Raw genomic sequence first — 16145 nt, forward strand, 5'->3', positions numbered from 1 at the left:
ACCCAATCCACAGTAATCTATTCACATGACTATCTGAATGCTAACCCAATCCACAGTAATCTATTCACATGACTACCTGAATGCTAACCCAATCCACAGTAATCTATTCACATGACTATCTGAATGCTAACCCAATCCACAGTAATCTATTCACATGACTACCTGAATGCTAACCCAATCCACAGTAATCTATTCACATGACTACCTGAATGCTAACCCAATCCACAGTAATCTATTCACATGACTACCTGAATGCTAACCCAATCCACAGTAATCTATTCACATGACTACCTGAATACTAACCCAACGACGGTAATCTATTCACATGACTACCTGAATACTAACCCAACGACGGTAATCTATTCACATGACTACCTGAATGCTAACCCAATCCACAGTAATCTATTCACATGACTATCTGAATGCTAACCCAACGACGGTAATCTATTCACATGACTACCTGAATACTAACCCAACGACGGTAATCTACTCACATGACTACCTGAATACTAACCCAACGACGGTAATCTACTCACATGACTACCTGAATGCTAACCCAATCCACAGTAATCTACTCACATGACTACCTGAATGCTAACCCAATCCACAGTAATCTATTCACATGACTACCTGAATGCTAACCCAATCCACAGTAATCTACTCACATGACTACCTGAATGCTAACCCAATCCACAGTAATCTATTCACATGACTATCTGAATGCTAACCCAACGACGGTAATCTATTCACATGACTACCTGAATACTAACCCAACGACGGTAATCTACTCACATGACTACCTGAATACTAACCCAACGACGGTAATCTACTCACATGACTACCTGAATGCTAACCCAATCCACAGTAATCTACTCACATGACTACCTGAATGCTAACCCAATCCACAGTAATCTACTCACATGACTACCTGAATGCTAACCCAATCCACAGTAATCTACTCACATGACTACCTGAATGCTAACCCAATCCACAGTAATCTACTCACATGACTACCTGAATGCTAACCCAATCCACAGTAATCTACTCACATGACTACCTGAATGCTAACCCAATCCACAGTAATCTATTCACATGACTACCTGAATGCTAACCCAATCCACAGTAATCTATTCACATGACTACCTGAATGCTAACCCAATCCACAGTAATCTATTCACATGACTACCTGAATGCTAACCCAACGACGGTAATCTATTCACATGACTACCTGAATGCTAACCCAACGACGGTAATCTATTCACATGACTACCTGAATGCTAACCCAACGACGGTAATCTATTCACATGACTACCTGAATGCTAACCCAATCCACAGTAATCTACTCACATGACTACCTGAATGCTAACCCAATCCACAGTAATCTACTCACATGACTACCTGAATGCTAACCCAATCCACAGTAATCTACTCACATGACTACCTGAATGCTAACCCAATCCACAGTAATCTACTCACATGACTACCTGAATGCTAACCCAACGACGGTAATCTATTCACATGACTACCTGAATGCTAACCCAATCCACAGTAATCTACTCACATGACTACCTGAATGCTAACCCAATCCACAGTAATCTACTCACATGACTACCTGAATGCTAACCCAATCCACAGTAATCTACTCACATGACTACCTGAATGCTAACCCAATCCACAGTAATCTACTCACATGACTACCTGAATGCTAACCCAATCCACAGTAATCTACTCACATGACTACCTGAATGCTAACCCAATCCACAGTAATCTACTCACATGACTACCTGAATGCTAACCCAACGACGGTAATCTATTCACATGACTACCTGAATGCTAACCCAATGACATTAATCTATTCACATGACTACCTGAATGCTAACCCAACGACGGTAATCTATTCACATGACCACACCTGAATGCTAACCCAACAACGGTAATCTATTCACATGACTACCTGAATGCTAACCCAACGACGGTAATCTACTCACATGACTACCTGAATGCTAACCCAATCCACAGTAATCTATTCACATGACTACCTGAATGCTAACCCAACGACGGTAATCTATTCACATGACTACCTGAATACTAACCCAATCCACAGTAATCTATTCACATGACTACCTGAATACTAACCCAACGACGGTAATCTATTCACATGACTACCTGAATGCTAACCCAACGACGGTAATCTATTCACATGACTACCTGAATGCTAACCCAACGACGGTAATCTACTCACATGACTACCTGAATACTAACCCAACGACGGTAATCTACTCACATGACTACCTGAATACTAACCCAATCCACAGTAATCTATTCACATGACTACCTGAATGCTAACCCAACGACGGTAATCTATTCACATGACTACCTGAATGCTAACAACGACAGTAATCTATTCACATGACTACCTGAATGCTAACAACGACAGTAATCTATTTTAAGGATCTTCCCTTTTCTTCTTCTTGAGGAGAGTATTTGAAACGCCAACACTAATGACTGAAAAGAGACACCTTCCTTAATCTCTCCAATGGCGCAGAAATAGCGTGGCGTTGAACTGAGCGGAGCAAAGTCCATCTTCCATCAATCACTCGTGACCTTTCAACTTAACCCTGTTGGTGTGGACACAGTTTAACTAATCTCACGCTATGTTTAGACGACCTCTAAGCAGCCTTTCAGGTTAGGAGCTCTAATCCCAACTATGCAAACAAGCAGGAACTGAGGACTTAAAGTTGAGGCAATTCAGAGAAGATGACTCAAAAGATCCTTGTGCTCTCAACATCCCCAAACGGCATTCACCACTTTGATGCAGATCAAAGGCTTGATAATGTTTCCTTTTCTGGAACAAATGGCAGAAAAAGCCAGACTTCTCAAACATGTTTAAGACTCAAATTTAAAATGTAAAAAATATATAAATGTAAAAAAGAGCAGGACTATGTCTTCTGGTCATAAAACCAAAACACTTTCACACTAGCAGCCATAAGTGGTTCACCTAATGGCATTACTGAGGGTGTATTGGCTTAGCAGATGTCCTGGGTAACACAGTGTGTCAATTGGCTTTAGCTGTGTTGCCTAAAGTACACCTTTGAACTAAAACCAGGGACGTGGAACACCATGCTAAGAGGAAGGCCCCCAAAAAAATGGTCAAAGACTCCAGTCACCCAAGTCATAGACCGTTCTCTATGCTAACACAGGGCAAGCGGTACCGGAGCGCCAAATCTAGGACCAAAACGCTCCTTAACAGCTTCTACAAATTACTTCGACTAACCTGTACCCCTGCACATTGACTCGGTACCGGTACCCCGTTATTGTTCTGTATAGCGTTGTTATTGTTATGTAATTTTGTGTTACTTTTTTTATTTTTTTATTTTATTTAGTAAATATTTTCTTACCTCTATTTCTTGAACTGCATTGTTGGTTAAGGGCTTGTATGTAAGCATTTCATGGTAAGGTCTACACCTGTGTGTATTCGGCGCATGTGGCAAATAACAGTTGATTTGAAATCTAGAATATGTTCGTGCTGTGCATGTCAAACATAAATGTAGGTTACATCATTTTATCCACATCAAAGGGAGACAATTTATTCACAGCCAATGTTTGCGCTAGCAGTGCCATAGTACGAATCAGGGGGCTCCCATTTTACATAGACGCTCTCCGTTGCAGGACACAGGGCAATTAATCACTGTGCTGTGGCGATACTGTATAAATCTGTGCCCATTACCCAACAGCAATGTTCCCCAGGGACTGCCACCCAGAGCGCAGAACAGATATCAGCCCACGAAGAGAAGCATGAATTTGAAGTTCAACTTTCTAGAGTTTTCCCTGTTAGTTAACACTATCAACGTTTCCCTTTACTGTGGCAACTGTGATCGAATCAACACAATATTAGCCACTTTCGATGCAACATAACGAAACAAACTATGCAAGAAATGTTGTTGTAGGCAGAACGCAGAGTAGGATTCTATGGCGCAAGACTCAGCCGTACTCTACACAGACCGGTGTGGCATAACCAAATCAGACCTGCGGTAGGCGTATATGCAAATAGACTACTGCCATATATGGATCTGTGCCATTTACATTGAACTGGACTGTGTTTACAGCATGAGCGGTCGTGAGTAGATGCGCTTGTTTTGAGAGCTGCATGTAGCCACATGTTGTTTATATCCTTTGCCAGTTAGTGAGTTATTAGCTCCGTTGTAGATAATTTGTAGTCAGCAATAGTGGAGTGATTGCTTCTTACAAGAGCACAAAACGTGTACATTTCTAGACATCTTTGAAAAGCGAGTCAGGTAAACACCTTTCTCATCTTAAAGGGACTGATGTATTTTGAGACTGGCTTGAGTAAGATAAGAAGTGAATAGGCAGAGGGTAGCATAATTTGTCTGATTCTCTGTAATAAATGGTATGGGAATAATTACGCATTTTATTTTGTAAAGTGGTTTCTTGGATTTTTAAATCAAATCAAAGTAGTTTATTTGTCACATGCGCCAAATACAACAGGTGTAGACCTTACAGTGAAATGCTTACTTACAGGCTCTAACCAATAGTGCGGGAAAAAAAAGGTGTGTGTGTGTGTGTGTGTGTGTAAGTAAAGAAATAAAACAACAGTAAAAAGACATTTGAAAATAAGAGTAGCATGGCAATATACAGACACCAGTTAGTCAAGCTTATTGAGGTAGTATGTACATGTAGGTATGGTTAAAGTGACTATGTATATATGATGAACAGAGAGTAGCAGTAGCATAAAAAGAGGGGGTTGGCGGGTGGTGGGACAATGCAGATAGCCCGGTTAGCCAATTTGCGGGAGCACTGGTTGGTCGGGCCAATTGAGGTAGTATGTACATGAATGTATAGTTAAAGTGACTATGCATATAAGATAAACAGAGATTAGCAGCAGCGTAAAAGAGGGGTTGGGGGGGGCACACAATGCAAATAGTCCGGGTAACCATTTGGTTACCTGTTCAGGAGTCTTATGGCTTGGGGGTAAAAACTGAGAAGCCTTTCTGTCCTAGACCTGGCACTCTGGTACCGCTTGCCATGCGGTAGTAGAGAGAACAGTCTGTGGCTGGGGTCTTTGACAATTTTTAGGGCCTTCCTCTGACACCGCCTGGTATAGAGGTCCTGGATGGCAGGAAGCTTGGCCCCAGTTTTGTACTGGGCCGTACGCACTACCCTCTGTGGTGCCTTGCGTTCGGAGGCCGAGCAGTTGCCGTACCAGGCAGTGATGCAACCAGTCAGGATCCTCTCGATGTTGCAGCTGTAGAACCTTTTGAGGATCTCAGGAACCATGCCAAATCTTTTTAGTTTCCTGAGGGGGAATAGGCTTTGTCGTGCCCTCTTCACGACTGTCTTGGTGTGTTTGGATCATTCTAGTTTGTTGTTGATGTGGACACCAAGGAACTTGAAGCTCTCAACCTACTCCACTACAGCCCCGTCGATGAGAATGGGGGCATGCTCGGTGCTCCTTTTCCTGTAGTCCACAATCATCTCCTTAGTCTTGGTTACGTTGAGGGATAGCTTGTTATTCTGGCACCACCCAGCCAGGTCTTTGACTTCCTCCCTATAGGCTGTCTCGTCGTTGATCAGGCCTACCACTGTTGTGTCGTCAGCAAACTTAATGATGGTGTTGGACTCGTGCCTGGCCATGCAGTCGTGGGTGAACAGGGAGTACACGAGGGGACTGAGCACGCACCCCTGGGGAGCTCCAGTGTTGAGGATCAGCGTGGCAGATGTGTTGCTACCTACCCTTACCATCTGGGGGCGGCCCGTCAGGAAGTCCAGGACCCAGTTGCAGAGGGAGGTGTTTAGTCCCCGGTTCCTTAGCTTAGTGATGAGCTTTGAGGGTACTATGGTGTTGAACGCTGAGCTGTAGTCAATGAATAGCATTCTCACATAGGTGTTCCTTTTGTCCAGGTGGGAAAGGGCAGTGTGGAGTGCAATAGAGATTGCATCATATGTGGATCTGTTTGGGCAAATTGGAGTGGGTCTAGGGTTTCTGGGATAATGGTGTTGATGTGAGCCATTACCAGCCTTTCAAAGCACTTCATGGCTACGGACATGAGTGCTACGGGTCTGTAGTCATTTAGGCAGGTTGCCTTTGTGTTCTTGGGCACAGGGACTATGATGGTGGTCTGCTTGAAGCATGTTGGTATTACAGACTCAATCAGGGACATGTTGAAAATGTCAGTGAAGACACCTGCCAGTTGGACAGCACATGCCCGGAGCACACGTCCTGGTAATCCGTCAGGCCCCGCAGCCTTGTGTATGTTGACCTGTTTAAAGGTCTTACTCACGTCGGCTACGGAGAGCGTGATCACACAGTCGTCCGGAACAGCTGATGCGCTCATGCATGCCTCAGTGTTGCTTGCCTCGAAGCGAGCATAGAAGTGATTTAGCTCGTCTGGTAGGCTCGTGTCACTGGGCAGCTCGCGGCTGTGCTTCCCTTTGCAGTCTAATAGTTTGCAAGCCCTGCCACATCCGACGAGTGTTGGAGCCGGTGTAGTATGATTCAATCTTAGCCCTGTATTGACACTTTGCCTGTTTGATGGTTCGTCGCAGGGCATAGCGGGATTTCTTGTAAGCTTCCGGGTTAGAATCCCACACCTTGAAAGCGGCAGCTCTATCCTTTAGCTCAGTGCGAATGTTGCCTGTAATCCATGGCTTCTGGTTGGGGTATGTACGTACAGTCACTGTGGGAACGACGTCCTCAATGCACTTATTGATAAAGCTAGTGACTGATGTGGTGTATTCCTCAATGTCATCGGAAGAATCCCGGAACATGTTCCAGTCTGTGATAGCAAAACAGTCCTGTAGTTTAGCATCTGCTTCATCTGACCATTTTTTTTATAGACCGAGTCACTGGTGCTTCCTGCTTTAATTTTTGCTTGTAAGCAGGAATCAGGAGGATAGAGTTGTGGTTGGATTTACCAAATGGAGGGTGAGGGAGAGCTTTGTACGCATCTCTGTGTGTAGAGTGTACACAGTGTCCAGTACAGGTGATCTAGAATTTTTTTCCCTCTGGTTGCACATTTAACATGTTGATAGAGATTTGGTAGAACTGATTTAAGTTTCCCTGCATTAAAGTCTCCGGCCACTAGGAGCGCCGCCTCTGGTTGAGTGGTTTCATATTTGCTTATACAGCTGACTGAGTGCGATCTCAGTGCCAGCATCTGTCTGTGGTGGTAAATAAACAGCCACGAAAAGTATAGCTGAGAACTCTCTAGGCAAGTAGTGTGTCCTGAATTATCACAATATACTCTACTTCAGGCGAGCAAAATCTAGAGACTTCCTTAGATTTCGTGCACCAGCTGTTGTTTACAAATATGCACAGACCGCCCCCCTTGTCTTACCGGAGTGTGCTGTTCTATCCTGCTGGTGCAGTGTATATCCAGCTAGCTCAATATCAATGTCGTCATTCAGCCACGATTCCGTGAAACATAGGATATTACAGTTTTTGGTGTCCCGTTGATAGGATATTCGTGATCGTACCTCGTCTAGTTTATTGTCCAATGATTGCACGTTGGCGAGTAATATTGACGGTAACGGCAGCTTTCCTACTCGCCTTCTCCGGGTCCTGACGAGGCATCCGGCTCTTCGTCCTCTGCGTTGCTTCCTTTTGCGAATAATTGGGATGTCTGTCCTGTGGGGTGTTTGGAGAATATCGTGTGAGTCCTGCTTGTTGTTGTTGTTCTTGTAGAAAAGATCTTTGTCTAATCCGAGGTGAGTGATCGCTGTCCTGATATCCAGAAGCTCTTTTCTGCCGTAAGATACGGTTGCAGAAACATTATGTACAAAATAAGTTACAAATATCGCAAAAAAAACACATAATAGCACAATTGGTAAGGAGACCGTAAAACGGCGGCCATCTCAGTGGATAAACAGGTTCATGTTAAGACCTGCATATTTTTTCAGAAGTCTCATGGAATGTAGGGCTGCATTGAACACCACACATTGGCTGATACTGTAGGCTGAATGATAGAACAGCTATTTCCATGTTAAAATGTTATGGGATGCATTTTCTCCATTGTTTTTGATGGTAGACCACTCTGGTAGGCCTACATTATGAACAAATATCCACAGTAACCTACTTGGCCACTGTTTAAAACTGTAACTTAAAGCAGGTACAGCCTCAGTGTTGACAGTAAAACTGTAACTTAAAGCAGGTACAGCCTCAGTGTTCACAGTAAAACTGTAACTTAAAGCGGCTACAGCCTCAGTGTTGACAGTAAAACTGTAACTTAAAGCGGCTACAGCCTCAGTGTTCACAGTAAAACTGTAACTTAAAGCAGCTACAGCCTCAGTGTTCACAGTAAAACTGTAACTTAAAGCAAGTACAGCCTCAGTGTTCACAGTAAAACTGTATCTTAAAGCGGCTACAGCCTCAGTGTTCACAGTAAAACTGTAACTTAAAGCAAGTACAGCCTCAGTGTTCACAGTAAAACTGTATCTTAAAGCGGCTACAGCCTCAGTGTTCACAGTAAAACTAACTTAAAGCAAGTACAGCCTCAGTGTTCACAGTAAAACTGTAACTTAAAGCGGCTACAGCCTCAGTGTTCACAGTAAACGCATGCTGGAAGTTGCACAGAATTTTCACAACGTTCACGTTTGCACTCAGAAGACCTGAAATTTGCTCAGTGCCGTAAACATTTAGAGGGAACATTGCTCCAATGGGGGAGAAGTAATGAGTCATGCACTCAGAGGGCAGATGAAAGGACTAGACCTGACACAGCTCCTATTGGACACTATTCACACACAGCCAATCAACTGGACTCAAAAATAACATTTGACAAACTCACAATCCAGAGATGTGGACAGGACAGACTGGACACACTATGATGTTAGTTTCAATGTTTAAAACAGACTTTGACCATAGAACATTACGAGAAGAAGTAACCTACACAACAGTCAATACTGTGCACCGCCATTGATCCTCCGATAAGAAGAGTCAATAGAAGAATCAATATGGTCAATAGCCTAGACAATGATCTGTTAAAACCTACTACTTTCCCAACCAGTCTGGGCACAAAAGTGGAATGAGCAGTCTGTTATGGTTGTGAGTGGTTACACGGTTTATGTTGAGCTCCAGCCGGCACCAGACCAGAACATTCTCAACAAGGCCATACCCACGGGGGCTGTAAAACAAATCGGGCACTTACTGCCTTTGCCTATAATTAGAGAAGGATTGAGAATCTGATTGATGGAAACCCAAAGCTGCCTGTAATTTGAGTTTTCCTGGGTCCTGGAAGACTCTGGTGACCACACTGGAGGCTTAAAGCCAAATTCATAACATAGCTAGGTGGCTAGTAGTACTACAAAATATATAGAGAATCATTCTGAAGGAGGCACGACACCTCTGCTCTCAACCGATGTTCCAAGGCTTCCCACCTCCCCAGGCTCACACGGAACAAGCCTAAAAGCACTTTCAAAACCAAACCAAACAGGAAAAAAAAAAAAAATGGGGGGACAGGAGAGAGAGAGATTGAGTGTGAGAGAGAAGATAGAGAGCGATAGAAAACAACAGAAAGACAACACCACATTAATAGCGTCGCTGACTAAACCAAGCTTGGCTACACTGGGCCCTCCCCCCCTTGTAACCTAGATTCACAGAGGAGGCAGTTTATTCCAGAGGACTGAAAAACATATTTAAAAGAAGACGATGCTTGCCAGCTAAAAGTATGCAGCCTCTTCAAACATGCATCCCACAATTATACACAACAGGCCTTAGATGGTTTTTCTATCCTTCCACTTGCAGATAACTGTAAACAAACTGACATGTTTCATAGGTACAATGTTCTCGGGCACTATGTAACTGATAATGAAAGTGACTTATTTTATTTTACCTTTATTAAACTAGGCAAGACAGTTCAGAACAAATTCTTATTTTCAATGACGGCCTACCGGGGAACAGTGGGTTAACTGCCTAGTTCAGGGACAGAACAACAGATTTTTACGTTGTCAGCTCGGGGATTCGATCTTGAAACCTTTCGGTTACTAGTCCAACGCTCTAACCACTAGGCTACCTGCCGCCCAACAGCGGGGGCTGCAGACAGAGCTCAGAGAGACTGCCACGTTTAAAAAGTTACGGTTTAACAGAAACCTAGTTAACATTATCCACAAAAGACCTAGAGACCCATTTGTTCGACAACCACTTCTTTAAAATCCCATATAAGGTTTGTATTGGCTAGGCCTTGTGTGAGGTAATGATCAGTTGGTGTTTAGTGTACGAGTGTGGGAAAAGCAGACACACCACAGAAAGTAACAGGTGAGAATTGCGGGCGGAAATGGCTGACAGGTTTGTGCAGCCCAGGCCACCAAAGAAATCTTTGTTCTACAGTTCACATGCAGAGCATCCTGCTAGTCAACAGCATGAGCTACGCCCCCGGCTAATTCAATCACACCATCTCCTACACTGACAGAGTCAACCATAGAAATCCTATTCAATTACAAATCTGTATTATAGTATTCTAAGGCCTAATTCTATGGCACCAACACCCACTTCAACACCCATAAAAGTGTCAATAAGCACTTGAAACAAAAACAAAGTATTCTCCCCACCAGTAAAACAAGCTTATATTTTGGGTTCTGATGGGATACAACAGCTGAACTTAGCGCAAGAGGGCATTTATAAGTTATATTCTTCAACAATCAAAATGAATAGTCCTACATATCATTTAAATCCCAAAAATACATGTAGCAACTGCTGATTGACCCTTTAACCATTACTGACTCAACTCAGAGAGCCTAGTCTGACAAGAGTATGACAGAAACAAATTACAATTTTATTTTATTTAACCTTTATTTAACTAGGCAAGTCAGTTTAAGAACACATTCTTATTTATAATGACGGCCTACCCCGGCCAAACCCTAACGACGCTGGGCCAATTGTGCGCCGCCCTATGGGACTCCCAATCACGGCCGGTTGTGATACAGCCTGGAATCGAACCAGGGTCTGTAGTGATGCCTCTATCACTGAGATCCAGTGCTTTAGACCGCTGCGCCACTCGGGAGTCCAAAATAGTAACGGTAACACAATAGAAGTCAGATTCTGAATACCTTGCTATCAAGTACAGCTTCTAACGTACAAAATGATTTTTTCTACTATGCATATGTACCACTGGACCAAGTTGCATGTTCAATGACTAAGCTATCACCAGAAAGAACAGTGGTATTCTTCAGTGACGCATTTTATTGTAAGTGAGGAGAGAGGGGTTTACCCCTCAAGGGAGAGGCATATTGAGGCAGACAGCTCAGAGGACCACGGCCCTCATCTCCCGGCCCTTAGCAACAGCCTCAGACAGCTATTCACCTGTTGCTAAGAGGAAAGAGACTCTCCGCCAAGTTCTCTCACATCCTACCAACATCAATGAGGAAGTGAAACAAAAATATAACTGCTATTCTACTGTAGCCAACTCAACAAAAACTGCTAGGCTACTGTAGCCAACGGAACGAAAACTGCTAGGCTACTGTAGCCAACGCAACAAAAACTGCTAGGCTACTGTAGCCAACGCAACAAAAACTGCTAGGCTACTGCAGCCAACGCAACAAAAACTGCTAGGCTACTGTAGCCAACGCAACAAAAACTGCTAGGCTACTGTAGCCAACGCAACAAAAACTGCTAGGCTACTGTAGCCAACGCAACAAAAACTGCTAGGCTACTATAGCCAACGCAACAAAAACTGCTAGGCTACTGTAGCCAACGCAACAAAAACTGCTAGGCTACTGTGGCCAACGCAACAAAAACTGTTTATGCTACTGCAGCCAACTCAAAGAAAACTGCTAGGCCACTGCAGCCAACTCAATGAAAACTGTAGCCAACTCAATGAAACGCAATTAAAGTCTCCAGCCTTTTCAATCAAGCAGCCCTTGTGAAAGGGAAACTAAGTCAGACAAAATGAAAATGTTTTCAATAAAGAGGCTAATTTGACATTGGCTATGATCCTATGATAAACGAAATCAGGCCTTACCTTAAGAGGCAATTCCCTTGGTCCTGCTGCCACAGAAGGCCTTACCTTATTAAGCCATTCACTGGGTCCTGCTGCCACAGAAGGCCTTACCTTATTAAGCCATTCACTGGGTCCTGCTGCCACAGAAGGCCTTACCTTATTAAGCCATTCACTGGGTCCTGCTGCCACAGAAGGCCTTACCTTATTAAGCCATTCACTGGGTCCTGCTGCCACAGAAGGCCTTACCTTATTAAGCCATTCACTGGGTCCTGCTGCCACAGAAAGCCTTACCTTATTAAGCCATTCACTGGGTCCTGCTGCCACAGAAGGCCTTACCTTATTAAGCCATTCACTGAGTCCTGCTGCCACAGAAGAAGCTTAACAAAAGAGATGCCTGTATCTACTGTCAGTGGCGATGACAATTCAATTGTTGGTGTGTGAGTGAGTGTGAGAGAGGAAGTGAAGAGTGGTGGTAACCCCAATGCCACCTGCATTTTGAAAGCAACCAATAGCCTGGTATCAACAAATCAGCAGAGGCCTTGACTGAGTAGGAGGCACATGACAACACAGAGGTGAGAGAAAGAGAGAGCATTGTTAAAACGTTGAGCTATAGCCAGTGGCTGAAAGAAAACCACTGTCAATTATAGGTCACACTGCCAACTACTAGTTCAACAAAACAGTCTGAAGCAGCAGCTTGTTAGTGAGACAATGCCAGCCTGGATGCAATTAAACCGTTCTTGTCACTGCGGCTAGGGAGTCATTACAACAGCTATCGTTTGTTCTATTACACTAAACCGTATCAAGCTACCTGCATCTCTACGTCGTCCATTTCAGCTACTCTCGGGTTGTCTCTCTGTGGTCAGGCGTCTTCTAGCCTCGTCTCTGTGGGTTGAGGTATCATGAATGTTAGACTCTCTGTGGTCAGGCGTCTTCTAGCCTCGTCTCTGTGGGTTGAGGTATCATGAATGTTAGACTCTCTGTGGTCAGGCGTCTTCTAGCCTCGTCTCTGTGGGTTGAGGTATCATGAATGTTAGACTCTCTGTGGTCAGGCGTCTTCTAGCCTCGTCTCTGTGGGTTGAGGCATCATGAATGTTAGACTCTCTGTGGTCAGGCGTCTTCTAGCCTCGTCTCTGTGGGTTGAGGTATCATGAATGTTAGACTCTCTGTGGTCAGGCGTCTTCTAGCCTCGTCTCTGTGGGTTGAGGCATCATGAATGTTAGACTCTCTGTGGTCAGGCGTCTTCTAGCCTCGTCTCTGTGGGTTGAGGCATCATGAATGTTAGACTCTCTGTGGTCAGGCGTCTTCTAGCCTCGTCTCTGTGGGTTGAGGTATCATGAATGTTAGACTCTCTGTGGTCAGGCGTCTTCTAGCCTCGTCTCTGTGGGTTGAGGTATCATGAATGTTAGACTCTCTGTGGTCAGGCGTCTTCTAGCCTCGTCTCTGTGGGTTGAGGCATCATGAATGTTAGACTCTCTGTGGTCAGGCGTCTTCTAGCCTCGTCTCTGTGGGTTGAGGTATCATGAATGTTAGACTCTCTGTGGTCAGGCGTCTTCCAGCCTCGTCTCTGTGGGTTGAGGTATCATGAATGTTAGACTCTCTGTGGTCAGGCGTCTTCTAGCCTCGTCTCTGTGGGTTGAGGCATCATGAATGGCCACTGCCGACAGGCACACTCCGCTAACCGACGTCAGACAACAATGGGCTCTGTTCAGAGGTCAAAGCTCAGGCAGCGGAGCACAGCACAGGTTGCCCGATTATGAGTGTGCTTTTACGAATGTGTTTCCCAAGCAGTTGAGGTAGGCAGAAAAAATAAATAAAAACAGGAAATGGAAGCAAAGCCTCAATTTAACGCTCTCAGGCCTGAGTTAAACAGCTGTGTTGCAGGACCCAGACGCCTACATTCTGCCCGTTTAAAAACACAGCGGATAAGGCGCTGTGTTGTGTGTGCAGCAGGGCAGTCACGAGCTAGTCCGCCGAGACTACAAAAGATAGTTCTCCTCTAGTCACTGGGAGGCTGTGCTCTTTGGTTCAGCCTGGAGTTTAGGTTACATTTCCCTCTGCTTGCCCTAGTTTCAGCCTTGATGGATCGCTGCCAGCTCCACCTCCAATGACTGTTTAGCCCATGCATGAAAAAGGACAATCAGAGAGAGAGCGAGCGAGCGAGAGAGAGAGAGCGTTAACCCACTAAGAAGTATTTGTGTTCCCTGACAACACAGCCAGGACTGCTGGGTGTAATATGACCTTTACACCAGAGACAGCAGGGAGGAAAAGCTTTTCTACAGACGGCATAACAATCAAGATAGTGTTTCGCGGAGAGCGAGAGAACGAGAGAGAGAGAGAAAAAAGCCTCCCGGCTAATCAGTATTCAGGGTCAGGAGCGTGCATGAAACCAGAAGGTAGCAGAGCAAGCTGAAAAAGACCTTAGATCACCTGATAACTGCACAAGAGTTTGACGGATGGCTTAGCGTCTATTCTGTCCACACGGAAGTGTAATCATGGCTTTGTGTACACTGACTCTGACTACATATTTTCTTTTAAATCTACACCCCTTCTTCCTCCCACTTGCCCGTCTCCTTCCTCTGAAGGACAGCTGATTGAGAACGTGCTGCTATCTGAGAGTAAGTGGCAGCTCAGTGTATTAAAGGACAGGGACACGGTTGACTGCAGCAGTAGCTTCCTGTGTGGACTGGCTGGCCAGCAGGTGTTTTCTGTATTCTCTGGTCTCACACCTAGCTGATAGCCTTCTCCCCTCGCTTGGCTCATCTGCTCTGCCCCTCCCCCCCGTCAACTCTTCTGATGGGGATTGGCTGGCTTGGGGACTCCGCCTGCTTTTGTGTTTCAGGAGGTAATGGGAGGAGACCAAAATGCGAAGCCCCACCCCTCCCCCAGCAACCCACCAAAACTGGTCAAGCCTTCCGCATAGGAAAGTCTGAGCTTATTCTCTACACACACCCTGGGTGTACTTTCACTCATCTGTAAATCCAACCTCTGTAACTGTACAAAATCCTTTTTTCCTAGAGTAGCAAAAACAACACAGCACTTACATTTTGAGAAAGCTTGGAGATTCTTGATGTTAAAAAAATCAACTTAAAGAAAAAGGTTGTTAGCTCTGTTGCCGGGGAGTTAAGCCAAAGGAATGTCAGCACACACACAGTGCCTCAGTCAAGCCCCATCCTACAACACAACTCCCAGGCTTCCCTTGAACAAATCCAAACGGTAGACGAGTAGACTGAGGAAAACAACATGGCTGCCACTGTGGTGAAGTTGTAGTAAACAGTTCCGGGGACACCCAACTGAGAGATCAAGCTGCTGCTCTCACCTGACCCGTCTTCTCACTACATGCTCCAACAAAATCCCATCTGTGCAGTGGAAAATACCGGAAATCCCCCTTGCGCCCTCCCATCACTCTCCTTCCCTCTCTCTCTCTCTCTCTTCTTCCCGCCTTCTCCTCCCCTCCCTCTGGCCATTCCACAGAGCGGTATGTATTACAATAATAATCCACACTCTTGTCAAGGTCACCCACTGGAGAGCTCAGTCAGATGGATGACCGGGCCTCCGCCGGGCAGCACAAAGATCCAGATAAGCAGCGCAGAGCCAGTACATCTCTCCTCTCCCCACTGCTTAGTCATGCCTTTATCTCTGCAGTCCCCGAGACAGACTGCTGAGCCTGAGACAGACTGCTGAGCCCTGAGCCCGAGACAGACTGCTGAGCCCGAGACAGACTGCTGAGCCCTAAGCCCGAGACAGACTGCTGAGCCCGAGACAGACTGCTGAGCCCGAGACAGACTGCTGAGCCCTAAGCCCGAGACAGACTGCTGAGCCCGAGACAGACTGCTGAGCCCTGAGCCCGAGACAGTCTGCTGAGCCCAACACCTCCTCTAGGAGAGAACAGTAAACACTGTAAACAACACCTCCTCTAGGAGAGAACAGTAAACACTGTAAACAACACCTCCTCCAGGAGAGAACAGTAAACAACACCTCCGCCAGGAGAGAACAGTAAACACTGTAAACAACACCTCCTCCAGGAGAGAACAGTAAACACTGTAAACAACACCTCCTCCAGGGGAGAACAGTAAACACTGTAAACAACACCTCCTCCAGGAGAGAACAGTAAACACTGTAAACAACACCTCCTCCAGGAGAGAACAGTAAACAACACCTCCGCTAGGGGAGAACAGTAAACACTAAACAACACCTCCT

The 16145-nt window shown here is 45.2% G+C and overlaps 1 protein-coding gene across 5 annotated transcripts in view; it reads right to left on the reverse strand.

Moving 5' to 3' along the window:
* The window catches only part of LOC106584692 (zinc finger protein 609), a 215446-nt gene that overhangs the window by 73062 nt on the left and 126239 nt on the right, over positions 1-16145 (reverse strand). Inside the window, exon 1 of one of the 5 annotated variants that reach the window (XM_014170198.2) lies at positions 14990-15344. The exons of 3 other annotated variants lie outside the window; for them this stretch is intronic. Coding sequence is in view for 1 of the 2 variants with exons in the window: in XM_014170197.2 (XP_014025672.1) it covers positions 12757-12777 (21 nt within the window). In the remaining variant the exon portion in view is untranslated. Of the gene's footprint in view, positions 1-12756; positions 14642-14989; positions 15345-16145 lie in introns of those variants that run through there. One more of the 5 variants, XM_014170197.2, reaches the window with a different exon arrangement.

The sequence above is a fragment of the Salmo salar genome, chromosome ssa23, assembly GCF_905237065.1.
Source record: "Salmo salar chromosome ssa23, Ssal_v3.1, whole genome shotgun sequence".
NCBI classification, from domain to species: Eukaryota; Metazoa; Chordata; class Actinopteri; order Salmoniformes; family Salmonidae; genus Salmo; species Salmo salar.